At 62.9% G+C, this 27977-nt stretch overlaps 2 protein-coding genes across 4 annotated transcripts; both read left to right on the top strand.

Annotated features, from left to right (window-relative positions):
* The first annotated feature begins 11 nt into the window (after positions 1–11).
* MIER2 (MIER family member 2) lies at positions 12–16928 on the top strand. 3 transcript variants are annotated; one of them, XM_060181424.1, is made up of 14 exons: positions 12–78; positions 3259–3349; positions 4907–5052; positions 5404–5529; positions 5618–5726; positions 5968–6038; positions 12098–12167; positions 12382–12533; positions 12650–12731; positions 13320–13414; positions 14845–14969; positions 15175–15302; positions 15403–15754; positions 15839–16928. In XM_060181424.1, the coding sequence occupies exons 1-14, from the start codon at positions 70–72 to the stop codon at positions 15858–15860; spliced, it is 1578 nt and encodes a 525-aa protein (XP_060037407.1). In that variant the 5' UTR covers positions 12–69; the 3' UTR covers positions 15861–16928. The 3 variants fall into 3 exon arrangements, with proteins under 3 accessions (XP_060037407.1, XP_060037406.1, XP_060037408.1); XM_060181423.1 differs by having other exon boundaries at positions 5612–5726; XM_060181425.1 differs by having other exon boundaries at positions 57–188; positions 5612–5726.
* A 117-nt stretch (positions 16929–17045) lies between these two features.
* Positions 17046–26905, top strand: PLPP2 (phospholipid phosphatase 2). Its single transcript, XM_007524839.3, has 6 exons — positions 17046–17727; positions 19702–19853; positions 20076–20353; positions 21785–21842; positions 25389–25565; positions 25785–26905. The coding sequence occupies exons 1-6, from the start codon at positions 17055–17057 to the stop codon at positions 25929–25931; spliced, it is 1485 nt and encodes a 494-aa protein (XP_007524901.2). The 5' UTR covers positions 17046–17054; the 3' UTR covers positions 25932–26905.
* The last annotated feature ends 1072 nt before the right edge of the window (positions 26906–27977 follow it).

Raw genomic sequence — 27977 nt, 5'->3', positions numbered from 1 at the left:
CTCTGCAGCCAATGGGTGCGCAGGCCCGCATCCGGGATCCCGCAGCACCACCCCCGCGCCCACACGGCCATGGCGGAGGTGAGTGAGCGCGCCCTCCCCCGCCCAGCCGGACTCGAACCCAGAGCCAGACCGGACCTGGGCCAGACCCACCTGCCTCTCCCAGTCCGGCCCGGAGTCAGGGGCTCGAGGTTCGAGGGCGCGGGGCTTGTGGGGGCGGGGACAGCCGGGCGCTCGTCGCAGGCCGCAGTGCGCAGGCGCGGGCTCGGGAGGGGCGGGGCGCGCGGTGACCCCCGACCCCGACCGCCGACCCCTGACCCCACTTGCTTGCCGGGACCCGGGGACCCAGAGCTCCGGCTCCGGTGCGGACGTGAGACCCTCACGCCTCAGCCGGGAAGCCGGACCCTCGCCCTCGGCGCCGAACCCCGGCTGCAGACCCCGAGCCCGGCCCGCGGCCCTCAGCCATTCCCAGCACGCGGACCCCCAGACTTGGACCCGCCCGCCCCAGACAGCCCTTAGCCCGGCCCGGACCCCCGGCCCGCCGGCCCGGACCCCTGCCCTCTGCTCCGAACCCCCCCCCCCCCCCGGCGCCGCCGCCGCGCGCTCAGACGGGCTCTGAACCTGGACCCCGGCCCTGTGACTGCCAACCCCGAGCCCCCACCCCAGCGGGGCCCTGACCCGGGATGCTGATGCCCAGACCGCGGACTCCTGACCCTGGAAGTGTTGCCGTCTGCCAGCCCTGGTCCGGGGCCACCCTCGGCCCCCTGGGCACCCAGCCTCTCGGGGTCACGGCCGTGTTCCCGCACCCGATCTCGCGCCCCTGGGCCAGCTCCTTCTGAAGGAGGACCCCCGTGGTGGGGCGCCGGTCTGGGGGCGCATGTCACCGTGGGAGGAGTCGGGTTTGTGGCAGCCCACATGTGTAGAGACCTGGCCTCCACAGCGAGTCCGTCCTCACGGGGAAACAGACCTGGAGGCATGCTGCGCCCTTGCTTGAGCTCCTAGGGTCTGAGGGTGGTGGGGCGGTGCTCCCAGGAGGAGCAGTGAGGGGGAGGGGCGGTGCTCCCAGGAGGAGCAGTGAGGGGGAGGGGTGGTGCTCCCAGGAGGAGGAACAGTGATGGGGAGGGGTGGTGCTCCCAGGAGGAGCAGTGAGGGGGAGGAGCGGTGCTCCCAGGAGGAGCAGTGAGGGGGAGGGGCGGTGCTCCCAGGAGGAGCAGTGAGGGGGAGGGGTGGTGCTCCCAGGAGGATCAGTGAGGGGGAGGGGCGGTGCTCCCAGGAGGAGCAGTGAGGGGGAGGGGTGGTGCTCCCAGGAGGAGCAGTGAGGGGGAGGGGCGGTGCTCCCAGGAGGAGCAGTGAGGGGGAGGAGCGGTGCTCCCAGGAGGAGCAGTGAGGGGGAGGGGCGGTGCTCCCAGGAGGAGCAGTGAGGGGGAGGGGCGGTGCTCCCAGGAGGAGCAGTGAGGGGGAGGAGCGGTGCTCCCAGGAGGAGCAGTGAGGGGGAGGGGTGGTGCTCCCAGGAGGAGCAGTGAGGGGGAGGAGCGGTGCTCCCAGGAGGAGCAGTGAGGGGGAGGGGCGGTGCTCCCAGGAGGAGCAGTGAGGGGGAGGAGCGGTGCTCCCAGGAGGAGCAGTGAGGGGGAGGGGCGGTGCTCCCAGGAGGAGCAGTGAGGGGGAGGGACGGTGCTCCCAGGAGGAGGAGCAGTGAGGGGGAGGGGCGGTGCTCTCAGGAGGATCAGTGAGGGGGAGGGGTGGTGCTCCCAGGAGGATCAGTGAGGGGGAGGGGTGGTGCTCCCAGGAGGATCAGTGAGGGGGAGGGGTGGTGCTCCCAGGAGGAGGAGCAGTGATGGGGGAGGGGCGGTGCTCCCAGGAGGAGCAGTGAGGGGGAGGGGTGGTGCTCCCAGGAGGAGCAGTGAGGGGGAGGGGCGGTGCTCCCAGGAGGAGCAGTGATGGGGGAGGGGCGGTGCTCCCAGGAGGAGCAGTGATGGGGGAGGGGCGGTGCTCCCAGGAGGAGCAGTGAGGGGGAGGGGTGGTGCTCCCAGGAGGAGGAGCAGTGAGGGGGAGGGGCGGTGCTCTCAGGAGGATCAGTGAGGGGGAGGGGCGGTGCTCCCAGGAGGAGCAGTGAGGGGGAGGGGCGGTGCTCCCAGGAGGAGCAGTGAGGGGGAGGGGCGGTGCTCCCAGGAGGAGCAGTGAGGGGGAGGGGTGGTGCTCCCAGGAGGAGCAGTGAGGGGGAGGAGCGGTGCTCCCAGGAGGAGCAGTGAGGGGGAGGGGCGGTGCTCCCAGGAGGAGCAGTGAGGGGGAGGAGCGGTGCTCCCAGGAGGAGCGGTGCTCCCAGGAGGAGCAGTGAGGGGGAGGGGCGGTGCTCCCAGGAGGAGCAGTGAGGGGGAGGGGCGGTGCTCCCAGGAGGAGCAGTGAGGGGGAGGGGCGGTGCTCCCAGGAGGAGCAGTGAGGGGGAGGGGCGGTGCTCCCAGGAGGAGCAGTGAGGGGGAGGGGTGGTGCTCCCAGGAGGAGCAGTGAGGGGGAGGGGCGGTGCTCCCAGGAGGAGCAGTGATGGGGGAGGGGCGGTGCTCCCAGGAGGAGCAGTGAGGGGGAGGGGTGGTGCTCCCAGGAGGAGGAGCAGTGAGGGGGAGGGGCGGTGCTCTCAGGAGGATCAGTGAGGGGGAGGGGTGGTGCTCCCAGGAGGATCAGTGAGGGGGAGGGGTGGTGCTCCCAGGAGGAGGAGCAGTGAGGTGGAGGGGCGGTGCTCCCAGGAGGAGCAGTGAGGGGGAGGGGCGGTGCTCCCAGGAGGAGGAGCAGTGATGGGGAGGGGCGGTGCTCCCAGGAGGAGCAGTGATGGGGAGGCGTGGTGCTCCCAGGAGGAGCAGTGATGGGGAGGGGTGGTGCTCCCAGGAGGAGCCACTGGTGGAGGTTTGGTGCTCCCTGGAGGAGTGACAGGGTGCGGCGGTGTTTGGAAGAGTGAAGGCTCTCTCAGGCTTTGTGTGGGGGTCCCATTTGACGTTGTAGCTCCCAGACAGGCATTTTTCTGCAGTCTGGGGGACCGATGCATGGGGTGAGGCTTGAGATGAGGCCTCAGGTGACCCACGCTGACCTTTGGTACCATGCCACCCTACTTGTGGCCTGACTTCCTCCAGGCAAGTAGAGGCTGCTGACCTGCACTACTGCTTGACGGGAGGGTAGGCCACCCCAGAATGAGTGCTGCCCCTTACTGTGGAGGGCAGACCCATCTGTGTCTGGAAGGTTCTGAGCCCCAGTGCACCTCCCTTCCCCTCACAGGCCTCCTCACTGGAGCAGCAGAGCCCCGGCATGGCCTCCTGCCTGGCCCATGGCCCAGGCCCTGGTGAGCCTGGATTGCCCAGCACTGCAGGTATCAGACCCTCCCCATCCTGGGGGTCAGCTCCCCTGACGGCCCTGGGGAGAGGGGTGGGGATGCCCGACTGCCAGGGCCCTGCTGCCTGGACACTCACCTGCTGCTGCCTCCGTCCACTTGCTCTCATTGACAAGCCTCAAGTATGTGGTGAGGGCCCCCCAGGGATCATGGCCCCAATCCCCAGACTGGCTGTCCCCACAACTCTGGTCAGTCATGCAGGCCACATCCACCTGCACACCTGTGTGGACACACAGCCACACATGCAGCCATATACGTACGTAACCGCGTACATCCACACTCGTACACTCTGGACACGGCTACAAGCGTGCGTGACGTACACATCAAACGAGCCACACATGTATATGTTGCATAGGGCACACACATTGCACATAGTCGCTCACAGCCACACAATAGATGTTGTATATACAGACACACACATGCATATTGCACAAGCCACACAATACATACTGCAAACAGCTACACACATGCATACTACACACAGCCACACATGTACACTGCACAACACACAGCCACACAATGCACACTGAACACATAGCCACACATGCACACAGCACACACAGCCACACACGCACGCTGCACACACAGCCACACATGCACACTGCACACACAGCCACACACGCACACTGCACACACAGCCAAACATACACACAGCCACACATGCACACTGCACACACAGCCACACATGCACACTGCACACACAGCCACACATGCACACTGCACATACAGCCATACATGCACGCTGCACACACAGCCACACGTGCACGCTGTACACACAGCCACACGTGCACGCTGTACACACAGCCACACACATGCTGCACACACAGCCAAACATACACACAGCCACACATGCACACTGCACACACAGGCACACTGCACACACAGCCACACATGCACGCTGTACACACAGCCACACGCATGCTGCACACACAGCCACACACGCACACTGCACACACAGCCACACATATACACAGCTACACATGCACACTGCACTCACAGGCACACAGGCATACTACACACACAGCCACACATGCACGCTGCACACACAGCCACACACGCATGCTGCACACACAGCCACACATGCACACTGCACACACAGCCACACATGCACACTGCACACACAGCCACACATACAGCCACACACGCACACACAGCCACACATGTACACTGCACACATAGCCACACATGTACACTGCACACACAGCCATACATGCACAATGCACACACAGGCACACGCACATTGTGCACACAGCCACACATGCACACTGCATACACAGCCACACATACAGCCACACATACAGCCACATACGTACACTGCACATACAGCCACACGCACACACAGACACACAGACACACGCACACTGCACACACAGCCACACATGCACACACAGCCACACACGCACACTGCACACACAGCCACACATGCACACAGCCACACATGCACACTGCACACAGCACTGACAACCTGCAGTGGTGTGTGTGCACACCTGCAAACTACCTCTTGTGCACACACCTCACGTGGCTGCCACCCCGCAGTGGCCATGGGCTCTGCACACGCCCAGTTCAGCCTCGCAGAGATTCTGTCGCAGAGCTACGGTGTCCGTGAGGAGCCTGAGGAGGCCTCCAGGGCCCCCCCAAAGTCGGAGGAGGAGGAGGAGCTGGAGAAGCACCTGGTGTCCCAGGTAAGGTGGCCCCGCTCTTGGCCTTAGCACCCCACGCTCTGGGGCTGCTGGGGGTCCTGCCTGGGGTGCTCTGTGACACTGAGAAGCTGTTCTCCAGCACAGCCCGGAGGCGGGGAGGCAGTGGCATCCTGGCTGCTCGTGGTCCTTCCAGGTGCTGTGCTCCTCTCAGCCACACCCTCCGGGGCTGCACCTGCAGTCACATCACTCTAGTGGACTCTTCAGAGGGAGGGGGCGATGGGGGGAGAGCGCCCCACTACACTGCTCGAGACCCCCAAGAACTCTGCGGGTGGGGGTGCAGGGCCCCGGTGGGAGAAGCGGGCTCCGTGTGACGCTGATGGCCTGTGTCCCCAGAGCAGCGACATGCCTCTAGATGAACTGTTGGCTTTCTATGGCTACGAGGCCTCAGATCCCCTCTCAGACCGGGACAGTGAGGGCGGCGAGGCTGCCGCCCACCTCCCAGACATGACGCTGGACAAGGTGAGGCGGGGCCGTGCACAAGGGAGGGTGGGGCCGGGCTTGAGCGCTTGAGCGCTGGGGACAGACAGGTCTCTTGCCGCAGGAGCAGATCGCCAAGGACCTGCTGTCTGGGGAGGAGGAGACACAGTCCTCTGCGGATGACCTCACTCCCTCTGTGACCACCCACCAGGCCCACCTCTTCCCCGGCCAGAGTGCACGTAGGTACTGGCAGGCACCGGGCTGGGAGCAGAGCACTGCGGCCATTGGGGTGTCCAGCTCCCCCTGGCTGGATGTCATTTGGGGGACGTGTTGCTTCCCAGCATCCTCCCTCGTCCGCCTTGGCTGTGAGGAGTTTGGCAGGGGTCTCCCTGCTTCCCAGGTTGGGTATGACCTGGGGACTGGAGACACCAACGTGGCCTTGTCTGCCACTTCCCTCTGACCCCGATCTGCCTTGTCCAGACAAGGAGCCTGGCGCTTTCACCTCATCAGACACTGAGGACGACCCTCTGCCTGCCAACAAGTGTAAGAAGGTGAGCGCCGCCTGCCTTCTATGCTCAGCACTCAACAGCCCTGCTAGCTGCCCGCTGTGCTCAGCCTCATCCCTGTGCTCAGCCTCACCCCTGTGCTCAGCCTCCCTCTGTGCTCAGCCTCACCCCTGTGCTCAGCCTCCCTCTGTGCTCAGCCTCCCTCTGTGCTCAGCCTCCCTCTGTGCTCAGCCTCCCTCTGTGCTCAGCCTCCCTCTGTGCTCAGCCTCCCTCTGTGCTCAGCCTCACCCCTGTGCTCAGCCTCCCTCTGTGCTCAGCCTCCCTCTGTGCTCAGCATCCCTCTGTGCTCAGCCTCACCCCTGTGCTCAGCGTCCCTCTGTGCTCAGCCTCACCTCTGTGCTCAGCCTCACCCCTGTGCTCAGTCTCCCTCTGTGCTCAGCCTCCCTCTGTGCTCAGCCTCCCTCTGTGCTCAGTTTCCCTCTGTGCTCAGCCTCACCCCTGTGCTCAGCCTCCCTCTGTGCTCAGCCTCACCCCTGTGCTCAGCCTCACCCCTGTGCTCAGCCTCACCCCTGTGCTCAGCCTCCCTCTGTGCTCAGCCTCCCTCTGTGCTCAGCCTCCCTCTGTGCTCAGCCTCACCCCTGTGCTCAGCCTCCCTCTGTGCTCAGCCTCCCTCTGTGCTCAGCCTCCCTCTGTGCTCAGCCTCACCCCTGTGCTCAGCCTCCCTCTGTGCTCAGTCTCCCTCTGTGCTCAGTCTCCCTCTGTGCTCAGCCTCACCCCTGTGCTCAGCCTCCCTCTGTGCTCAGCCTCACCCCTGTGCTCAGCCTCACCCCTGTGCTCAGCCTCACCCCTGTGCTCAGCCTCACCCCTGTGCTCAGCCTCCCTCTGTGCTCAGCCTCACCCCTGTGCTCAGCCTCCCTCTGTGCTCAGCCTCACCCCCTGCTCAGCCTCACCCCTGTGCTCAGCCTCCCTCTGTGCTCAGCCTCCCTCTGTGCTCAGCCTCCCTCTGTGCTCAGCCTCAGCCCTGTGCTCAGCCTCCCTCTGTGCTCAGCCTCACCCCTGTGCTCAGCCTCACCCCTGTGCTCAGCCTCACCCCTGTGCTCAGCCTCACCCCTGTGCTCAGCCTCACCCCTGTGCTCAGCCTCCCTCTGTGCTCAGCCTCACCCCTGTGCTCAGCCTCACCCCTGTGCTCAGCCTCCCTCTGTGCTCAGCCTCCCTCTGTGCTCAGCCTCACCCCTGTGCTCAGCCTCACCCCTGTGCTCAGCCTCCCTCTGTGCTCAGCCTCCCTCTGTGCTCAGCCTCCCTCTGTGCTCAGCCTCACCCCTGTGCTCAGCCTCCCTCTGTGCTCAGCCTCCCTCTGTGCTCAGCCTCCCTCTGTGCTCAGCCTCACCCCTGTGCTCAGCCTCACCCCTGTGCTCAGCCTCCCTCTGTGCTCAGCCTCACCCCTGTGCTCAGCCTCCCTCTGTGCTCAGCCTCCCTCTGTGCTCAGCCTCCCTCTGTGCTCAGCCTCACCCCTGTGCTCAGCCTCCCTCTGTGCTCAGCCTCCCTCTGTGCTCAGCCTCCCTCTGTGCTCAGCCTCACCCCTGTGCTCAGCCTCAGCCCTGTGCTCAGCCTCCCTCTGTGCTCAGCCTCCCTCTGTGCTCAGCCTCACCCCCTGCTCAGCCTCAGCCCTGTGCTCAGCCTCCCTCTGTGCTCAGCCTCCCTCTGTGCTCAGCTTCACCCCTGTGCTCAGCCTCCCTCTGTGCTCAGCCTCCCTCTGTGCTCAGCCTCACCCCTGTGCTCAGCCTCCCTCTGTGCTCAGCCTCCCTCTGTGCTCAGCCTCCCTCTGTGCTCAGCCTCACCCCTGTGCTCAGCCTCACCCCTGTGCTCAGCCTTACCCCTGTGCTCAGCCTTACCCCTGTGCTCAGTCTCCCTCTGTGCTCAGTCTCCCTCTGTGCTCAGCCTCACCCCTGTGCTCAGCATCCCTCTGTGCTCAGCCTCACCCCTGTGCTCAGCCTCCCTCTGTGCTCAGCCTCCCTCTGTGCTCAGCCTCCCTCTGTGCTCAGCCTCCCTCTGTGCTCAGCCTCACCCCTGTGCTCAGCCTCCCTCTGTGCTCAGCCTCCCTCTGTGCTCAGCCTCCCTCTGTGCTCAGCCTCCCTCTGTGCTCAGCCTCACCCCTGTGCTCAGCCTCCCTCTGTGCTCAGCCTCCCTCTGTGCTCAGCCTCCCTCTGTGCTCAGCCTCCCTCTGTGCTCAGCCTCACCCCTGTGCTCAGCCTCCCTCTGTGCTCAGTCTCCCTCTGTGCTCAGTCTCCCTCTGTGCTCAGCCTCACCCCTGTGCTCAGCCTCCCTCTGTGCTCAGCCTCCCTCTGTGCTCAGCCTCACCCCTGTGCTCAGCCTCCCTCTGTGCTCAGTCTCCCTCTGTGCTCAGCCTCACCCCTGTGCTCAGCCTCCCTCTATGCTCAGCCTCACCCCTGTGCTCAGCCTCACCCCTGTGCTCAGCCTCACCCCTGTGCTCAGCCTCCCTCTGTGCTCAGCCTCCCTCTGTGCTCAGCCTCACCCCTGTGCTCAGCCTCCCTCTGTGCTCAGCCTCACCCCTGTGCTCAGCCTCACCCCTGTGCTCAGCCTCCCTCTGTGCTCAGCCTCCCTCTGTGCTCAGCCTCCCTCTGTGCTCAGCCTCACCCCTGTGCTCAGCCTCCCTCTGTGCTCAGCCTCCCTCTGTGCTCAGCCTCACCCCTGTGCTCAGCCTCCCTCTGTGCTCAGCCTCCCTCTGTGCTCAGCCTCCCTCTGTGCTCAGCCTCACCCCTGTGCTCAGCCTCCCTCTGTGCTCAGCCTCACCCCTGTGCTCAGCCTCTCTCTGTGCTCAGTCTCCCTCTGTGCTCAGCCTCCCTCTGTGCTCAGCCTCACCCCTGTGCTCAGCCTCTCTCTGTGCTCAGCCTCCCTCTGTGCTCAGTCTCCCTCTGTGCTCAGCCTCACCCCTGTGCTCAGCCTCCCTCTGTGCTCAGTCTCCCTCTGTGCTCAGTTTCCCTCTGTGCTCAGCCTCACCCCTGTGCTCAGCCTCCCTCTGTGCTCAGCCTCACCCCTGTGCTCAGCCTCACCCCTGTGCTCAGCCTCACCCCTGTGCTCAGCCTCCCTCTGTGCTCAGCCTCCCTCTGTGCTCAGCCTCACTCCTGTGCTCAGCCTCCCTCTGTGCTCAGCCTCACCCCTGTGCTCAGCCTCCCTCTGTGCTCAGCCTCACCCCTGTGCTCAGCCTCCCTCTGTGCTCAGTCTCCCTCTGTGCTCAGCCTCCCTCTGTGCTCAGCCTCCCTCTGTGCTCAGCCTCACCCCTGTGCTCAGCCTCCCTCTGTGCTCAGCCTCACCCCTGTGCTCAGCCTCCCTCTGTGCTCAGCCTCCCTCTGTGCTCAGCCTCCCCTCTGTGCTCAGCCTCACCCCTGTGCTCAGCCTCCCTCTGTGCTCAGCCTCTCTGTGCTCAGCCTCACCCCTGTGCTCAGCCTCCCTCTGTGCTCAGCCTCCCTCTGTGCTCAGCCTCCCTCTGTGCTCAGCCTCACCCCTGTGCTCAGCCTCCCTCTGTGCTCAGCCTCACCCCTGTGCTCAGCCTCAGCCCTGTGCTCAGCCTCCCTCTGTGCTCAGCCTCCCTCTGTGCTCAGCCTCACCCCTGTGCTCAGCCTCAGCCCTGTGCTCAGCCTCCCTCTGTGCTCAGCCTCCCTCTGTGCTCAGCTTCACCCCTGTGCTCAGCCTCCCTCTGTGCTCAGCCTCCCTCTGTGCTCAGCCTCACCCCTGTGCTCAGCCTCCCTCTGTGCTCAGCCTCCCTCTGTGCTCAGCCTCACCCCTGTGCTCAGCCTCCCTCTGTGCTCAGCCTCACCCCTGTGCTCAGCCTCCCTCTGTGCTCAGCCTCCCTCTGTGCTCAGCCTCCCTCTGTGCTCAGCCTCCCTCTGTGCTCAGCCTCCCTCTGTGCTCAGCCTCACCCCTGTGCTCAGCCTCCCTCTGTGCTCAGCCTCCCTCTGTGCTCAGCCTCCCTCTGTGCTCAGCCTCCCTCTGTGCTCAGCCTCCCTCTGTGCTCAGCCTCACCCCTGTGCTCAGCCTCCCTCTGTGCTCAGCCTCCCTCTGTGCTCAGCCTCCCTCTGTGCTCAGCCTCCCTCTGTGCTCAGCCTCACCCCTGTGCTCAGCCTCCCTCTGTGCTCAGTCTCCCTCTGTGCTCAGTCTCCCTCTGTGCTCAGCCTCACCCCTGTGCTCAGCCTCCCTCTGTGCTCAGCCTCCCTCTGTGCTCAGCCTCACCCCTGTGCTCAGCCTCCCTCTGTGCTCAGTCTCCCTCTGTGCTCAGTCTCCCTCTGTGCTCAGCCTCACCCCTGTGCTCAGCCTCCCTCTATGCTCAGCCTCACCCCTGTGCTCAGCCTCACCCCTGTGCTCAGCCTCACCCCTGTGCTCAGCCTCCCTCTGTGCTCAGCCTCCCTCTGTGCTCAGCCTCACCCCTGTGCTCAGCCTCCCTCTGTGCTCAGCCTCACCCCTGTGCTCAGCCTCACCCCTGTGCTCAGCCTCCCTCTGTGCTCAGCCTCCCTCTGTGCTCAGCCTCCCTCTGTGCTCAGCCTCACCCCTGTGCTCAGCCTCCCTCTGTGCTCAGCCTCCCTCTGTGCTCAGCCTCACCCCTGTGCTCAGCCTCCCTCTGTGCTCAGCCTCCCTCTGTGCTCAGCCTCCCTCTGTGCTCAGCCTCACCCCTGTGCTCAGCCTCCCTCTGTGCTCAGCCTCACCCCTGTGCTCAGCCTCTCTCTGTGCTCAGTCTCCCTCTGTGCTCAGCCTCACCCCTGTGCTCAGCCTCCCTCTGTGCTCAGCCTCACCCCTGTGCTCAGCCTCACCCCTGTGCTCAGCCTCCCTCTGTGCTCAGCCTCCCTCTGTGCTCAGCCTCCCTCTGTGCTCAGCCTCCCTCTGTGCTCAGCCTCACCCCTGTGCTCAGCCTCCCTCTGTGCTCAGCCTCACCCCTGTGCTCAGCCTCCCTCTGTGCTCAGCCTCCCTCTGTGCTCAGCCTCCCTCTGTGCTCAGCCTCACCCCTGTGCTCAGCCTCCCTCTGTGCTCAGCCTCCCTCTGTGCTCAGCCTCACCCCTGTGCTCAGCCTCCCTCTGTGCTCAGCCTCCCTCTGTGCTCAGCCTCCCTCTGTGCTCAGCCTCACCCCTGTGCTCAGCCTCCCTCTGTGCTCAGCCTCACCCCTGTGCTCAGCCTCCCTCTGTGCTCAGTCTCCCTCTGTGCTCAGTTTCCCTCTGTGCTCAGCCTCACCCCTGTGCTCAGCCTCCCTCTGTGCTCAGCCTCACCCCTGTGCTCAGCCTCACCCCTGTGCTCAGCCTCACCCCTGTGCTCAGCCTCCCTCTGTGCTCAGCCTCCCTCTGTGCTCAGCCTCACTCCTGTGCTCAGCCTCCCTCTGTGCTCAGCCTCACCCCTGTGCTCAGCCTCCCTCTGTGCTCAGCCTCACCCCTGTGCTCAGCCTCCCTCTGTGCTCAGTCTCCCTCTGTGCTCAGCCTCCCTCTGTGCTCAGCCTCCCTCTGTGCTCAGCCTCACCCCTGTGCTCAGCCTCCCTCTGTGCTCAGCCTCACCCCTGTGCTCAGCCTCCCTCTGTGCTCAGCCTCCCTCTGTGCTCAGCCTCCCTCTGTGCTCAGCCTCACCCCTGTGCTCAGCCTCCCTCTGTGCTCAGCCTCTCTGTGCTCAGCCTCACCCCTGTGCTCAGCCTCCCTCTGTGCTCAGCCTCACCCCTGTGCTCAGCCTCCCTCTGTGCTCAGCCTCCCTCTGTGCTCAGCCTCCCTCTGTGCTCAGCCTCACCCCTGTGCTCAGCCTCCCTCTGTGCTCAGCCTCCCTCTATGCTCAGCCTCCCTCTGTGCTCAGCCTCCCTCTGTGCTCAGCCTCCCTCTATGCTCAGCCTCACCCCTGTGCTCAGCCTCACCCCTGTGCTCAGCCTCACCCCTGTGCTCAGCCTCCCTCTGTGCTCAGCCTCACTCCTGTGCTCAGCCTCACCCCTGTTCTCACCCTCACCCCTGTGCCCCCCTGCTCAACCTTCACACCTTGTGGTCACCCTTTACCCAGGCCCAGACTGACTGCACCCCCATGCCCTCCCCCCTCCCTTCATGCTCTGAGGCCTGGTTTCCCTGCAGGAGATCATGGTGGGGCCACAGTTTCAAGCTGACCTCAGCAGTCTACACCTACAGCGCCAGGGCGAGAAATGTGAGTGCGTCCTGGGGAGGGGGATGGGGTTGGGGGCATGGGGACGTGGGGGTGTGTATGTGGGGAGCCACATTCTGGGCATGGCAGGACATGGGGAGCCTTATCTGGGGGCCCTTTTGGGGAGGGGTGGGCCCCTGTGGGGGCCGCATAGGAAGGAAGCAGCCCCACACCTCTGCCTGACCTGCGCCCCCCCACCCCTACCCGCTCACTCCAGTCTACGAGAACGAGGACCAGCTGCTGTGGGACCCCGGCGTGCTGCCAGAACGGGAGGTGCAGGAGTTTCTGTACAGAGCCGTTCAGCGGCGCTGGCAGGAGGCGGCCGGCCGGCAGCTGCCAGAGGGGGAGCCCGTGAGAGACAGCGAGCAGGTGGGGTGTGGCCAGGGCACGGGGCTGTGGGCGTAGGGCTGGCATGGTGCGACCGGCACCCCTCCTTGGTGGGTGAACCCTGTGCCTGCCCTGGGCGCCCCTTCCCGTGCCCCCAGGCACTGTACGAGCTGGTCAAGTGCAACTTCAACGTGGAGGAGGCCCTGCGCCGCCTTCGTTTCAACGTCAAGGTCATCCGGGGTGAGGCCTGTGTCCATCTTCCTGCCCCACAGCTGCCCTGCCTCCAGCTACCCACCCTGACTGACTGTGCCCCAAACCCCCTGTGACCCTCACCGCCTGCTGCTTCCCTGCTCCTTATGGCCCCAGCTGCCCCTGCCCTGTGCTGCCCCTGCCCTGTGCTGCCCCTGCCCTGTGCTGCCCCTGCCCCCAGCTGCCCCTGCCCTGTGCTGCCCCTGCCCCCAGCTGCCCCTGCCCCCAGCTGCCCCTGCCCCCTGCTGCCCCTGCCCTGTGTTACCCCTGCCCCCTGCTGCCCCTGCCCTGTGCTGCCCCTGCCCCCAGCTGCCCCTGCCCTGTGCTGCCCCTGCCCTGTGCTGTCCCTGCCCCCTGCTGCCCCTGCCCTGTGCTGCCCCTGCCCCCAGCTGCCCCTGCCCCCAGCTGCCCCTGCCCCCTCCCGATCCTGACTCCCTGCTGCCCCTCACCCCTTCCTGACCCTGACCCCAGCCCCCACTGCCCAGACCCCCTGCTGCCCCTGACCCCTTGTTGACCCCACCTCCTGCTGACCCGGCCTCCACTGCCCCTGACTCCTGCCCTCCCACTGTGCCGCTGCAGATGGCTGCTGTGCGTGGAGCGAGGAGGAGTGCAGGAACTTCGAGCATGGCTTCCGCGTGCACGGGAAGAATTTCCACCTCATCCAGGCCAACAAGGTGGGGTGCCCCCTTCTTTCTGTCCCTCCCCTCTTCTCCCCCTCCTTTTGTATCTCCTCCTCCTCCTCCTCCTCTGTTCTCTCTCATCCTGATAGGTTCTGCCATCCCATTCTGTTCTGCTAGACCCAGGTCCTCCGATTCCTGTCCCTAGACTTGGGTTCCCTCATCCTTCTATAACCGGGCCTGTCCTTATCCTCATCTTTGCAGGTCTACATCTCCCAGTTCTGTCCCCAAGACTTGGGTTCCCTCATCCTTCTATAACCGGGCCTGTCCTTATCCTCATCTTTGCAGGTCTACATCTCCCAGTTCTGTCCCCTAGACTTGGGTTCCCTCATCCTTCTATAACCGGGCCTGTCCTTATCCTCATCTTTGCAGGTCTACATCTCCCAGTTCTGTCCCCTAGACTTGGGTTCCCTCATCCTTCTATAACCGGGCCTGTCCTTATCCTCATCTTTGCAGGTCTACATCTCCCAGTTCTGTCCCCTAGACTTGGGTTCCCTCATCCTTCTATAACCAGGCCTGTCCTTATCCTCATCTTTGCAGGTCTACATCTCCCAGTTCTGTCCTTCTAGACTTGGGTTCCCTCATCCTTCTATAACCGGGCCTGTCCTTATCCTCATCTTTGCAGGTCTACATCTCCCAGTTCTGTCCTTCTAGACTTGGGTTCCCTCATCCTTCTATAACCAGGCCTGTCCTTATCCTCATCTTTGCAGGTCTACATCTCCCAGTTCTGTCCCCTAGACTTGGGTTCCCTCATCCTTCTATAACCGGGCCTGTCCTTATCCTCATCTTTGCAGGTCTACATCTCCCAGTTCTGTCCCCTAGACTTGGGTTCCCTCATCCTTCTATAACCAGGCCTGTCCTTATCCTCATCTTTGCAGGTCTACATCTCCCAGTTCTGTCCTTCTAGACTTGGGTTCCCTCATCCTTCTATAACCAGGCCTGTCCTTATCCTCATCTTTGCAGGTCTACATCTCCCAGTTCTGTCCTTCTAGACTTGGGTTCCCTCATCCTTCTATAACCGGGCCTGTCCACTGCACCACCTCCCAGACCACGTTTTTCTTCTTTTTTAATGCTTCCTTTATTTACCTTAATGAGAGAGAGAGAGAGAGAGAGAGAGAGAGAGAGATGCCCTAGAGCACTGGTGGTGCCAGTGATTGAACCTGTGATCTTGGAGTCTCAGGTGTGAAAGTTGTTTGCATAACCATCATGCTGTTTCGCCAGCCCTCCTCTGTGATCAGGGCCCTCCCAGTACCGTCCTAGACTCAGGCCTCACCTCATAGACCTGAGTGCCCCCAGTTGGACGAGGTGGTCTGTTTACACACACCGCTGTGGGTCTGGCCTCACAGACCTCCCCTCATAAGCAAACCTGTGTCCTGTGCGGCAGGATTGGCTGTCAGGGAAGTGACTGGTCACGCTGATCCCTGCAGGTGCGTACACGCTCCGTGGGCGAGTGTGTGGAATACTATTACCTGTGGAAGAAGTCTGAGCGTTACGACTACTTCTCCCAGCAGACACGTCTGGGCCGGCGGAAGTATGGCCCCTCGGGGACCACGTGCGTGAGCGCCCTATGGGGCTGGAGACGGGGCCTCGGGGCTTGGGGTCCTAGGGCTGGGGGCTGGGGAGCCTGGGAGCCTGGGGCTGGGAGGCTGGGGGAGGGGAGATGGAGACGAGACGGAGACTGGGAACCCGGGGCTGGGGATAGGTTTCTGGGTTTCCAGTGGGATCCCCCTTGCTCCTCATGAGCCCCATCCCTGCAGGGATGCAGACCAGGATTTGGAAGGCAGTGACCCTGAGGGCACCAGCCGCCCCCGCCCATGCCCACGCCTTGCCCCTGAGGCTGCTGTCCTGGGCTCTGAGCAGCACTCCCTGGCACCCATGTGTACAGGTGAGCAGTCCAGTGGGCTCAGCAGGGTGGTTGCCCGTCTTGGTAGACTGGGGTGCCTGGCTCCTAGGAAGGGTTGGGCCTCAGCTGTCTGTCCCCACAGAGCCGGCCACTGAGGACACGCAACCCCTGGACACCCCTGATGGTCTGCCTTCCACAGAGCCGGCTCCCGTCCAGGCCCTGGAGGTGCCGGCAGAGGAGCCCCCTCCCCAGCAGCCCCCCTCCCCGGCCCCCTCTGCCCCCCACCTCCCTGGCAGCAGTCCCCGACCGGCCGAGCACTTGGCCCTGCCTGGGGCCCTCCCGGAGGAGCTGGCCCTGGCAGCCACCAGTGGGGACCAGGAAGTGAAGGCCACGGCGCCCGCGCAGGTGGCTCTGTCCGTGGCGGAGTTTGGACTCATCGGCATCGGGGATGTGAACCCCTTCTTGGCAGCCCGGCACACAGAGCCACTGTCACAGTGAGTGACCTGCCCTCCCGCCGCTCCTACCCTGCATGTGTGTCCCTGCCAGGCCTTGCCCTCCATGCTGTCTTCTCCCCACAGCTGCAACCTGATGACCTGCTGACATGGCCATGGCTGATCTGCTGGACCTCCCCCAGGAGGCCATGCTCACAGACTCACTGGACAGCCCCCAGGAGGCCATGCCCGCAGACTCCCACTGGACAGCCCCCAGGAGGCCATGCCCACAGACTCTCACTGTACAGTACCCTGGAGGCCATGCCCACAACGACCCACTCGATGGTGCCTGGGAAGCCTCTTCAGTGCAGACCTACTGGACAGCCCCCAGGAGGCTGTGCCTACAGACTCCCACTGGACAGCCCCCAGGATACCATCCCCACACAGACCCACTGGACAGTGCCCAAGAGGCCATCCCCACACAGATCTACTGGACAGCCCCCAGGAGACCATCCCCATACAGACCCACCGGACAGCCCCCAGGACACCATCCCCACACAGACCCACCGGACAGCCCCCAGGACACCATCCCCACACAGACCCACCGGACAGCCCCCAGGAGACCATCCCCACAGAGACCCACCGGACAGCTCCCAGGAGACCATCACCACACAGACCCACCGGACAGCCCCCAGGAGACCATCCCCACACAGACCCACTGGACAGCCCCCAGGAGCCTGTCCCCACACAGACCCACTGGACAGTGCCCAAGAGGCCATCCTTGTGGCAGATGGACCAGGACACCAGGACGGTGCCCACTGCCCACTTGGAGGCCTGTCCTGGGCAGACCCGTCAGGAAGGTGCCGAACATGGGCGACGCCCCACCAGCAGCTTCCGGGCGCTCGTTCCTGGCTCCCCCTCCCTGGCTCCCCCCTCAGCTCCCCTGTCCACCCCCACTGGGCCGGCTGCCCCTGTGCCAGGCCGGGCACAGCCACATACCTCCATGGCCGCCGACCTTCAGGAAAAGCCGCACTTTAGCTGGCCTCATGGCTCCGGACCCGCGTCTGTCGCAGTTCCCCAGGACGTGTTGGGACCTGGCCCATTGTCTGTTTCTGTTTACAAACTGGAGTGGGGTCCTGGGGGTGGCAGTGCCCGCCTTGTCCCAGGAGAGGACCACACTGTGAAGAGCCGCCGCCTTGAACCCCCGCTCTTATTTATTAAAGCTGGTTGGACGCTGGCAGCTGCATATGGGTGGTGGCCAGCTCCAGGTCTGTCGGTGGGTTTCGTGGGCCAGGTGCTGGGGGCTTTCCTCCCTCCCACTCAGGAGCCCTGACCCCAATCCCCGCCTGACCTAATTCCCCTGATGCTGAGATTCCCCTGGGCCTTCATCCCTGGCCCCAGGCAGCCCCTCCCGGCTTCTTCAGCACCATGGGTGCAGCACCCATCTTCCTCAGCACGTAGGTGCTGGTGGACCCGACTTGACCCACGAGACATCCCACTGAGGTGTGCAGGCTTCTGTGGGACTTGGCTGCCCTCCCTCCTGCCATCCTGCCCTGGAGGGAGGCAGTGTGCTGGACCCCCCCCCCCCCAGCTGGCAGACGCCCCTGGGCAGGTGCAGGTGACCGTGAGACGCCCAGGAACAGCGCAGGTCTGGGCGGAGGACGCTGCCCAGCTCCTGGCTTCTGGGGCCTGGAAGTGGGAGCTGTCCCGGGTTCCCTCACCTTCCCTGAGCCTCTCGCCTGTCGTTGTCCACTGTGTCCGGCCCAGCCCACCCAGAGGGTGCCAGGCTGCTGCGGGCCAGGGCCAGCTGTCGCCAGCTGGGGTCAGGCCACTCCACTCCCGGCTGTCGGGGGCACCCCCAGTGTGCACCAGACCGCTCTGCCAGACACGCCCTGGGCTCGCCTGCCTCCAGGGGCGGAGCGGGTCAGAGTCCGCCCTCCGGCCGCCATGTCACAGGGAGGCCGGGACGGGGCGCAGGGGCGGCATGGAGCGCAGGTGGGTCTTTGTGCTGCTCGACGTGCTGTGCCTGCTGGTCGGTAAGAGGGGCGCGCCCACCGCTGTGGGGAGGAGGGCTACAGTGCCCCGGACTTTACCTGTCCTTGGTGTGGGGAACAGGGAAGCCCAGGGTGGAGAAAGGGGTGCCCCGCGGGAGGGGCGGGAAGGGAGCCCCTGGCCTGGTGCGAGGGGTGGGCGGCAAGGCCCCTGGGCCCCAGGGTGCTGCCCCAGCCAGACCCCTCCAGCCTGTGCTTCTGTTCAGCTGTGGGGCATGGAACCCGTCGGGTGGGTTTTGTCCCTCCCAGACCTGCAGGGAGCCGCCTCTGAGTGGACATTGACCCGCAGGGGCCTGCGCTGCTCCCCTGGGATGGGCTGGGTGGCCCTTTGGATGGGGCGCAGGCGGCAGTCCCCCCCCCCAGATCTTTGTGGTTGCCTGGCCAGGTGACCCTGGGTGCTGGGTGGTGGCCCCAGGGCCTGGGCCATAGGGGGTTCTGGGCAGCACCCTGATTCCTCCTGGGGGACAGAGTGGAACTTGAGCCTGCACTGGCGTGTGTGTTCCCCCCACCCGGCCACTCTGGGGAGATGCCCTCCAGCGCAGACCCTCATTTAAAAGGACTTTTTAGAGTATGGGGGTAGGTAGTATAATGGCTCTGTAAGAGACTCTCCTGCCTCAGGCGCCAAGGTCCTAGATTCAGTTCCCCATACCAGTATAAGCCAGAGCAGAACAGTGCTCTGGTTAAAAAAAAAAAAAAAGGCCCAGGAGGTGGCACACCTGGTTAAGCGCACATACTATAGTGGCAAGGACCCAGGTTCAGGCCCCTGGTCCCCACCTGCAGGGAGAAAGCTTCAGGAGCGGTGAAGCAGAGCTGCAGGCGTCTCTGTCTCTCTCCCTCTCTATTGCGCTCTTCCCGCTCAATTTCTCTGTCTCTGCAATAATACATAAAGATAAAATGCGTAGAGAGACTCACTGGGGCTGGGCACACCTGTTAGAACACAGGTGTCACAGGCACGAGGATTCTGGTCCGAGAAATAGGACTGCTGGTGTCTTGCTCCCTATCCCCCATTTCTTCTCTTTAATATTTTATTTTATTTTTAAAATATCTATTCCCTTTTGTCGCCCTTGTTGTTTTATTGTTGTAGTTATTGTTGTTGTTGTTGGATAGGACAGAGAGAAATGGAGAGAGGAGGGGGAGAGAAAGACACCTGCAGACCTGCTTCACCGCCTGGGAAGCGACTCCCCTGCAGGTGGGGAGCCGGGGGCTCGAACTGGGATCCTTATGCCGGTCCTTGCACTTTGTGCCACGTGCGCTTAACCTGTTGTGCTACTGCCCGACTCCCACTTTTAATATTTTAAATGCACCCCCCCCCCCCATGCACACAGGACACTAGAGCCCTGCTCAGTTCTGGCTGATGGTGGTGCTGGGGATTGAACCTGGGACCTCAGAGCCTCAGGCATGAGGGTCATTTGCAGGACCATTAAGTTGTCTCCCCAGCCCAGTTGTATGTAGTCTTGATGTTATTTTAATATTTTATTTCATTTGATAGAACAGAGAGAAATTGAGAGGGTGGGGGAAATACAGAGGGAGAAGACAGAAAAACACCTGTAGTCCTGTTCTACCACTTGTGAAACTTCCCCAGTGCAGATGAGGATGGGGGTTTGAACTCCGGTCCTTGTGCATGGTGACATGTGTGTTCAACCAGGTGTGCCATCGCTCAGGCCCTTGCTTTTTCTGTTTCTTATGAAAAGATAGTTACTTATTTCAGGTGGGAGAGTGAACAAGCAGAAGGGAGCGTCACTGCTTCATCCTCACCACCACTTCCCCAGTTCCCCGGCCACATGGGACCCGTCCTGGGGGACTCCTCAACCCTGCTCTGCCCCCCATGGCCTGAGGGCCACAACCCTGGGCAAAGGTGGTGAAGGAAGGTGGCTTGGCTCCCTAGCTCTGCTGGAAGGAAAGGCAGTTAGTGCTGTGTGGTGGGGTTTGGGCCCCACGGACCAGTTGCTATCCCTCCAGCCTCACTGCCCTTTGGGGTGCTGACCCTGGTGAACACTCCCTACAAACGTGGCTTCTTCTGCAGTGATGACTCCATTCGCTACCCCTACCGGCCAGACACTGTCACCCATGGGCTGCTGGCGGGGGTCTCCGTCACAGCTACTGTGCTGCTGGTGAGGGACCAGGGTCTTACCCCCCCACCCATCCTCCCCCCCACCTGGGAGATGCCCTCCATCCTGGGAGGATAACTCCACCCTTTTCCTGGAGACTCCCTCCCATTCTGGGCCGCCTCCCCTTTCCTGGGAGATGCACCTCCTTTGTGGGAGACACCTGGTCCCCTTTCCTGGGAGGGTACCCCCCTTCCTGGGAGACACCCCCAGCCCACCTGTCTGCAGGTCTCCACTGGGGAGGCCTACCTGGTCTACACTTCGCGCCTCTACTCACACTCCTCCTTCAACAACTACCTGGCTGCACTCTATAAGGTGCTGGGCACCTTCTTATTTGGGGCAGCGGTCAGCCAGTCGCTCACCGACCTGGCCAAGTACACGGTGGGCCGCCTGCGTCCCAACTTCCTGGCTGTGTGCGACCCTGACTGGGGCCGCTTCAACTGCTCGGGCTACCTGCTGGCGGATGGGCTGTGTCAGGGCAGCGCTGCCAACGTCACGGAGGCCAGGTGGGCACCTGGGGAAACCCCACCTCCCTGGCTCCCCTACAGACTCCTTCACCCGCCTTGGGACTCCGGAGCTTCTGCCCCCCAAAATCCCCCTCAGCTCTGCTCCTCCAGCTCCCCCTGTCTGTCCCCCCAGCTCTGTCCCCCCAAATCTGTCACTGTCCCTCCCCAGCTCTGTCGCTCTGTCCCTCCCCAGCTCTGTTGCTCTGTCTCCCAGATCTGTTCCTCCCCAGCTCTGCCCCCCTACCTCTGTTGCTCTGTCCCCCCAGCGCTGTCACTCTGTCCCCCCAGCTCTGTCGCTCTGTCCCCCCAGCTCTGTCGCTCTGTCCCCCCAGCTCTGTCGCTCTGTCTCCCCAGCTCTGTCACTCTGTCCCCCCAGCTCTGTCGCTCTGTCCCCCCAGCTCTGTCGCTCTGTCCCCCAGCTCTGTCGCTCTGTCCCCCCAGCTCTGTCGCTCTGTCCCCCAGCTCTGTCGCTCTGTCCCCCCAGCTCTGTCGCTCTGTCCCCCAGCTCTGTCGCTCTGTCCCCCCAGCTCTGTCGCTCTGTCCCCCAGCTCTGTCGCTCTGTCCCCCCAGCTCTGTCGCTCTGTCCCCCAGCTCTGTCGCTCTGTCCCCCCAGCTCTGACGCTCTGTCCCCCAGTTCTGTCGCTCTGTCCCCCAGCTCTGTCGCTCTGTCCCCCCAGCTCTGTCGCTCTGTCCCCCAGCTCTGTCGCTCTGTCCCCCCAGTTCTGTCGCTCTGTCCCCCCAGCTCTGTCGCTCTGTCCCCCCAGCTCTGTCGCTCTGTCCCCCAGCTCTGTCGCTCTGTCCCCCGCAGCTCTGTCGCTCTGTCTCCCCAGCTGTGTCACTCTGCCCCCCACCTCTGTCCCCTTGCAGCTCTGTTGGGCTGTGTCCCCCAGCTCTGTCGCTGTCCCTCCATCTATCTCCCCCAGCTCTGCCCCCCAGCTCTCCCCCTGACTCTGTCCCCTTCTCTCCCCAACTTGCCCCCAGTTTTCTGTTCCCCTGATCAGTTCTTTCTCTTTCCCCCATCATCTCTCTTCCTATCACCTTTGTCCCCTCTGTCACTTCTCTGTCACCTCTCTGCCCCTCTGTCACCTCTCTCCCTTTACTACCTCTGTGCCTCCCTTTCAGCTCTGTGTCTTTCTCACTTCTGTCATCTCTGTGTCCCCATGGCACTTTTCTGTCATCACTCTGTCCTCCTCTGTCCCCCTGTATTACCTCTGTGCCCCTGTCTTCGCTGAGTCCTCTTTCAGCTCTGTGTCCCCTTCTGTCAGTTCTGTTATCTCTCTGTCCCCGTCATCCCATTGTCCCCTCCGCCACCCCTCTGTCATTTGTTTGTCCCTCTGAGAGTCTGTGCCCACTACTACTTCACCCAGTGAGCCAAGCCGGCTGACCCTGGAGCTTGGTAGGTTCAGGGGGTCAAAGTTCTCTGTCCCCCAGGTTGTCCTTCTACTCGGGCCATTCTTCCTTCAGCATGTACTGCATGGTGTTCCTGGCGGTGAGTCTGTGCTGCAGGTGCCTGTGGGCAGCTGGGGTTTCAGCTTCTCCACATGACAGTGGGGTGCCATGTTGACTAGAAGTCAGGCAGTGGGGGATAGTGTTTGAGATGTAGGTGGTGGGAGCTCAGATGCTGGGGAGCAGACACGGGGTGCAGGCAGTGGGGGCTCAGGTCCTGGGGAGCAGACACGGGGTACAGGCAGTGGGGCTCAGGTTCTAGGGAGTAGGCACAGGGGGAGCAGGCAGTGAGTCTCAGGTCCTGGGGAGCAGACACGGGGTACAGGCAGTGGGGCTCAGGTCCTGGGGAGTAGGCACAGGGGGAGCAGGCAGTGAGTCTCAGGTCCTGGGGAGCAGACACGGGGTACAGGCAGTGGGGCTCAGGTCCTGGGGAGCAGGCACAGGGGGAGCAGGCAGTGAGTCTCAGGTCCTGGGGAGCAGACACGGGGTATAGGCAGTGGGGCTCAGGTCCTAGGGAGCAGGCACAGGGAGTGCAGGCAGTGGGGCTCAGGTCCTGGGGAGCAGACACGGGGAGCAGGCAGTGGGGCTCAGGTCCTGGGGAGCAGGCAGTGGGGCTCAGGTCCTGGGGAGCAGGCAGTGGGGGCTCAGGTCCTGGGGAGTAGGCAGTGGGGCTCCGGTCCTGGGGAGCAGGCAGTGGGGGCTCAGGTCCTGGGGAGCAGGCAGTGGGGGTTAGGTCCTGGGGAGCAGGCAGTGGGGGCTCAGGTCCTGGGGAGCAGGCAGTGGGGGCTCAGGTCCTGGGGAGCAGGCAGTGGGGTTCAGGTCCTGGGGAGCAGGCAGTGGGGTTCAGGTCCTGGGGAGCAAGCAGTGGGGTTCAGGTCCTGGGGAGCAGGCAGTGGGGGCTCAGGTCCTGGGGAGCAGACACAGGGTACAGGCAGTGGGGCTCAGGTCCTGAAGATCAGGCAGAGGGGGTGCAGGCAGTGGGGCTCAGGTCCTGGGGAGCAGGCACAGGGGGTCCAAGCAGTGGGGCTCAGGTCCTGGGGAGCAGACACAGGGGGTACAGGTAGTGGGGGCTCAGGTCCTGGGGAGCAGACACAGGGGGAGCAGGCAGTGGGGCTCAGGTCCTCGGGAGCAGACACAGGGGGAGCAGGCAGTGGGGCTCAGGTCCTGGGGAGCAGACACAGGGGGAGCAGACAGTGGGGCTCAGGTCCTGGGGAGCAGACACAGGGGGAGCAGACAGTGGGGGCTCAGGTCCTGGGGAGCAGACACAGGGGGAGCAGGCAGTGGGGGCTCAGGTCCTGGGGAGCAGACACAGGGGGTGCAGGCAGTGGGGGCTCAGGTCCTGGGGAGCAGACATAGGGGGAGCAGGCAGTGGGGCTCAGGTCCTGGGGAGCAGACACAGGGGGTGCAGGCAGTGGGGGCTCAGGTCCTGGGGAGCAGACATAGGGGGAGCAGGCAGTGGGGCTCAGGTCCTGGGGAGCAGACACGGGGGGTGCAGGCAGTGGGGCTCAGGTCCTGGGGAGCAGACACGGGGTACAGGTAGTGGGGGCTCAGGTCCTGGGGAGCAGACACAGGGGGAGCAGACAGTGGGGCTCAGGTCCTGGGGAGCAGACATAGGGGGAGCAGGCAGTGGGGCTCAGGTCCTGGGGAGCAGACACAGGGGGTGCAGGCAGTGGGGCTCAGGTCCTGGGGAGCAGGCACAGGGGGAGCAGGCAGAGACTCTCAGGTCCTGGAGATCAGGCAGAGGGTGTGCAGGCAGTGGGGCTCAGGTCCTGGGGAGCAGACACAGGGGGAGCAGGCAGTGGGGCTCAGGTCCTGGGGAGCAGACACAGGGGGAGCAGGTCCTGGGGAGCAGGCAGTGGGGGTTCAGGTCCTGGGGAGCAGGCAGTGAGGTTCAGGTCCTGGGGAGCAGGCAGTGGGGATTCAGGTCCTGGGGAGCAGGCAGTGGGGGTTCAGGTCCTGGGGAGCAGGCAGTGGGGGCTCAGGTCCTGGGGAGCAGGCAGTGGGGATTCAGGTCCTGGGGAGCAGGCAGTGGGGTTCAGGTCCTGGGGAGCAGGCAGTGAGGTTCAGGTCCTGGGGAGCAGGCAGTGGGGTTCAGGTCCTGGGGAGCAAGCAGTGGGGGCTCAGGTCCTGGGGAGCAGGCAGTGGGGCTCAGGTCCTGGGGAGCAGACATAGGGGGAGCAGGCAGTGGGGCTCAGGTCCTGGGGAGCAGACACAGGGGGTGCAGGCAGTGGGGGCTCAGGTCCTGGGGAGCAGACATAGGGGGAGCAGGCAGTGGGGCTCAGGTCCTGGGGAGCAGACACAGGGGGTGCAGGCAGTGGGGCTCAGGTCCTGGGGAGCAGACACGGGGTACAGGTAGTGGGGGCTCAGGTCCTGGGGAGCAGACACAGGGGGAGCAGACAGTGGGGCTCAGGTCCTGGGGAGCAGACATAGGGGGAGCAGGCAGTGGGGCTCAGGTCCTGGGGAGCAGACACAGGGGGTGCAGGCAGTGGGGCTCAGGTCCTGGGGAGCAGGCACAGGGGGAGCAGGCAGAGACTCTCAGGTCCTGGAGATCAGGCAGAGGGTGTGCAGGCAGTGGGGCTCAGGTCCTGGGGAGCAGACACAGGGGGAGCAGGCAGTGGGGCTCAGGTCCTGGGGAGCAGACACAGGGGGAGCAGGCAGTGGGGGTTAGGTCCTGGGGAGCAGGCAGTGGGGGTTCAGGTCCTGGGGAGCAGGCAGTGAGGTTCAGGTCCTGGGGAGCAGGCAGTGGGGATTCAGGTCCTGGGGAGCAGGCAGTGGGGGTTCAGGTCCTGGGGAGCAGGCAGTGGGGGCTCAGGTCCTGGGGAGCAGGCAGTGGGGATTCAGGTCCTGGGGAGCAGGCAGTGGGGTTCAGGTCCTGGGGAGCAGGCAGTGAGGTTCAGGTCCTGGGGAGCAGGCAGTGGGGTTCAGGTCCTGGGGAGCAAGCAGTGGGGGCTCAGGTCCTGGGGAGCAGGCAGTGGGGCTCAGGTCCTGGGGAGCAGACAGGGGGTACAGGCAGTGGGGCTCAGGTCCTGGGGAGCAGGCACAGGGGGTCCAAGCAGTGGGGCTCAGGTCCTGGGGAGCAGACACGGGGTCAGGCAGTGGGGCTCAGGTCCTGGGGAGCAGACACAGGGGGTGCAGGCAGTGGGGCTCAGGTCCTGGGGAGCAGACACAGGGGGAGCAGGCAGAGACTCTCAGGTCCTGGAGATCAGGCAGAGGGTGTGCAGGCAGTGGGGCTCCGGTCCTGGGGAGCAGGCAGTGGGGGTTAGGTCCTGGGGAGCAGGCAGTGTGGGTTCAGGTCCTGGGGAGCAGGCAGTGGGGCTCAGGTCCTGGGGAGCAGGCAGTGGGTCTCAGGTCCTGGGGAGCAGGCAGTGGGTTGAAGGTCCTGGGGTGCAGGCAGTGGGCTGATCCTGAACCAGGATCCCTGCATGGGACCTTTTACTTTGTACTATCTTTACTTAACTGGGATGTGACCCCCCAACCCCCATCCCACCGCTTTGTGGATGAGTAGGGGGTATAGCCAGACTGACAGTCTTAGCCACAAAACAATTCAGAAGCAGGCGACTGTACTAAAATCTAGGACTCCGGCCCCCAGCTGTACGTGCACGCGCGCCTGTGTGGGCAGTGGGCCCGGCTCCTTCGCCCCACAGCTCAGTTCTTCCTAGTGGCCTTCGCTGTCTACGTGGGCTACACCCGTGTGTCTGACCACAAGCACCACTGGAGTGATGTCCTCGCTGGTCTCCTGCAGGGGGCACTGGTGGCTGGGCTCACGGTGAGTGCGGGGACCCACGTCAACAGCCCCCTCAAACCCCCATCCTTTAGCTGGCTCTGCCACCACAGGACCCCCCTCAGCTGCCCTGTGCCCTAGGAAACCCCATACACCCCCTCAGCTGGCCCTGCCCCACAGGTCCCTTCCTCCCCTGTCAGCTAACCCCCCACCACAGCCCCCTCAGCTGGCCATGCCCCCCAGTACACCCTGTCTCCCCCCCAGGTCCGCTACCTTTCTGACTTCTTCAAGCTACGTCCTCCCCAGAGCTGTGTGGAGGAGCAGCTGCATCGAAAGCCAAGCCTGGCGCTGACCCTGACCCTGGGAGAGGCTGAGCACAACCACTACAGTTACCCTGCCCCCAGCTCCTGAGCCTACTTGACCATCCTGCCCACCTGCCCCCTCCATGCCCAGCAAGTCACCCTTCCTGCCCAGTGGGCCGACCTTCCTAACCACTGAGCCCCTTCCCTGTCCACTGAGCCCCCCTCCCTGCCCAGTGAATTACCCTCGTTGCCCACTGGGCTCCTTCTGTGCCTACTGGGCCTCTTTCCCTGCCCGCCAGACCCCTCAGTGCCCACTGAGCCCCTTCCCTGAAACCCCTTCCTGCCCACTGGGCCCCCATCTCCCTGCCCAGCTGCCCTTCCCTGCTGCCCAGTTGGCCCCCTCCCTGCCCACCAGGGCCCCCTCTCTGCCCAGTGGACCAGCCTGTGTTCCCCTGCTGCCCCTCTGACTGGGCTTGGAAGGAGGAGAATCTGAACTACTGTTTTCTAAGCTGTCACGTGTGGGGCTTGAGTAAAACTTGGGTGTGGTTTATGTCCCCCGCACCTGCGTGTCCCGTCCCTTCTGAGGCCGCATCCCTGTCTGGGAGGGACAACAGTTGGACTCAGAAGCTGGGCAGGTAAACAAGAGGAAGACATCTATTAAGCTGCTCAGTGATCTTGGCAATAATGCTGGTTTTAAAGAAGACTCACAGAGTGGCGGCACAGCTGGCTCAGCGTACACAGTACAGAGCACAAAGGACCCAGGTTCAAGCCTCTGGTCCCCACCTACAGGGGGAAAGCTTCATAAGTGGTGAAGCAGTGTTCCTGGTGTCTCTCCTTGTCTCCATCCAAAAATAAATAAAACAATTAAGAATTTTTTATTTAAAAGGATAAATACAGAACTTCACTCCAGAATCCTGATTCTAGTGGGAAGATAAGGAAACAGTTGGTGCTTCACTATCTGCAGCCAGCACTGCAGCGAATTCCAGCTTCTGACCTTTTCCAGTACAGTAATAAATAGTGTAAAGGAGGTTAAAGCCTCTGAATTCTCTCCCTAGTCTGGGTACAGAAATCTTTCGCTGGGAGTCAGGCAGTAACACAGCAGGTTAAGCGCACGTGGTGCAAAGCGCAAGGACCAGCGTGAAGATCCCGGTTTAAGCCCTCGGCTCCCCACCTGCAGGGGGGTCGCTTCGCAGGCAGTGAAACAGGTCTGCAGGTGTCTGTCTTTCTCTCCCCCTCTCTGTCTTCCGCCTCACTCTCCATTTCTCTCTGTCCTATCCAACAACGATGACATCAATAACAACAACAATAACTACAACAATAAAACAAGGGCAACAAAAGGGAATAAATAAATTATACTAAAAAAAAAGAAATATTTTGCTACCAAATAAAGTCACTTTTCAGTGACTATGCCCCTTTCCACAAAGGAAATCCAAAAGAAGGTTCTTTGCGTGTGAGACTGTCATCTAGTGTGGATGAGCAGAACTTGGTGATGAACCCTGACTGACTGCAAAGGGGGTGGGGTGGGGTGGGCTGGGATGGGGGAGGGAGATGTGTCTAGGAAACGACTTATCTTGTGTTCTTTTCAACTGAATTCCCTTTATATGTAAATACTGATTCATAAGACTGGGCTTATCTTTTGGATAAACTTTACTGAAATTTAAAATATATATATAGTTGTGTTCTCTTCATGACTTTAGTTTTATTTTAAAAATGTATATTTTATTTAATTATTTATTCCCTTTTGCTGCCCTTGTTGTTTTATTGTTGTCGTTATTATTGTTGTTGGCATTGTTGAATAGGACAGAGAGAAATAGAGAGAGGAGAGGAAGACAGAGATGAGGAGAAGCAACTCCCCTGCAGGTGGGGAGCCGGGGACTCAAACCAGGGATCCTTATGCTGGTCCTTGCGCTGTGCTCCATCTGCGCTTAACCCGCTGCGCTACCGCTCACCTCCCTTTAAAAATGTTTTCCGTATTAATGAGAAAGATAGAAGAGAGAGAAAGAACCAGACATCACTCTGGTACTTGTACTGCCAGGAATTGAACTTGGGAGCTTGTGCTTGAGAGTCCAGTGCTTTATCCACTGTGCCACCTCCCGGATGCTTTTGGTTTTACGTCTGATATGTTTCCATCATTGTCTGCAGCATAGTTTGAGTT

The sequence above is a fragment of the Erinaceus europaeus genome, chromosome 23, assembly GCF_950295315.1.
Source record: "Erinaceus europaeus chromosome 23, mEriEur2.1, whole genome shotgun sequence".
NCBI lineage: Eukaryota > Metazoa > Chordata > Mammalia > Eulipotyphla > Erinaceidae > Erinaceus > Erinaceus europaeus.
Note: the sequence above shows the minus strand (reverse complement) of the source record. Positions and strands in the feature narration are given on the sequence as shown.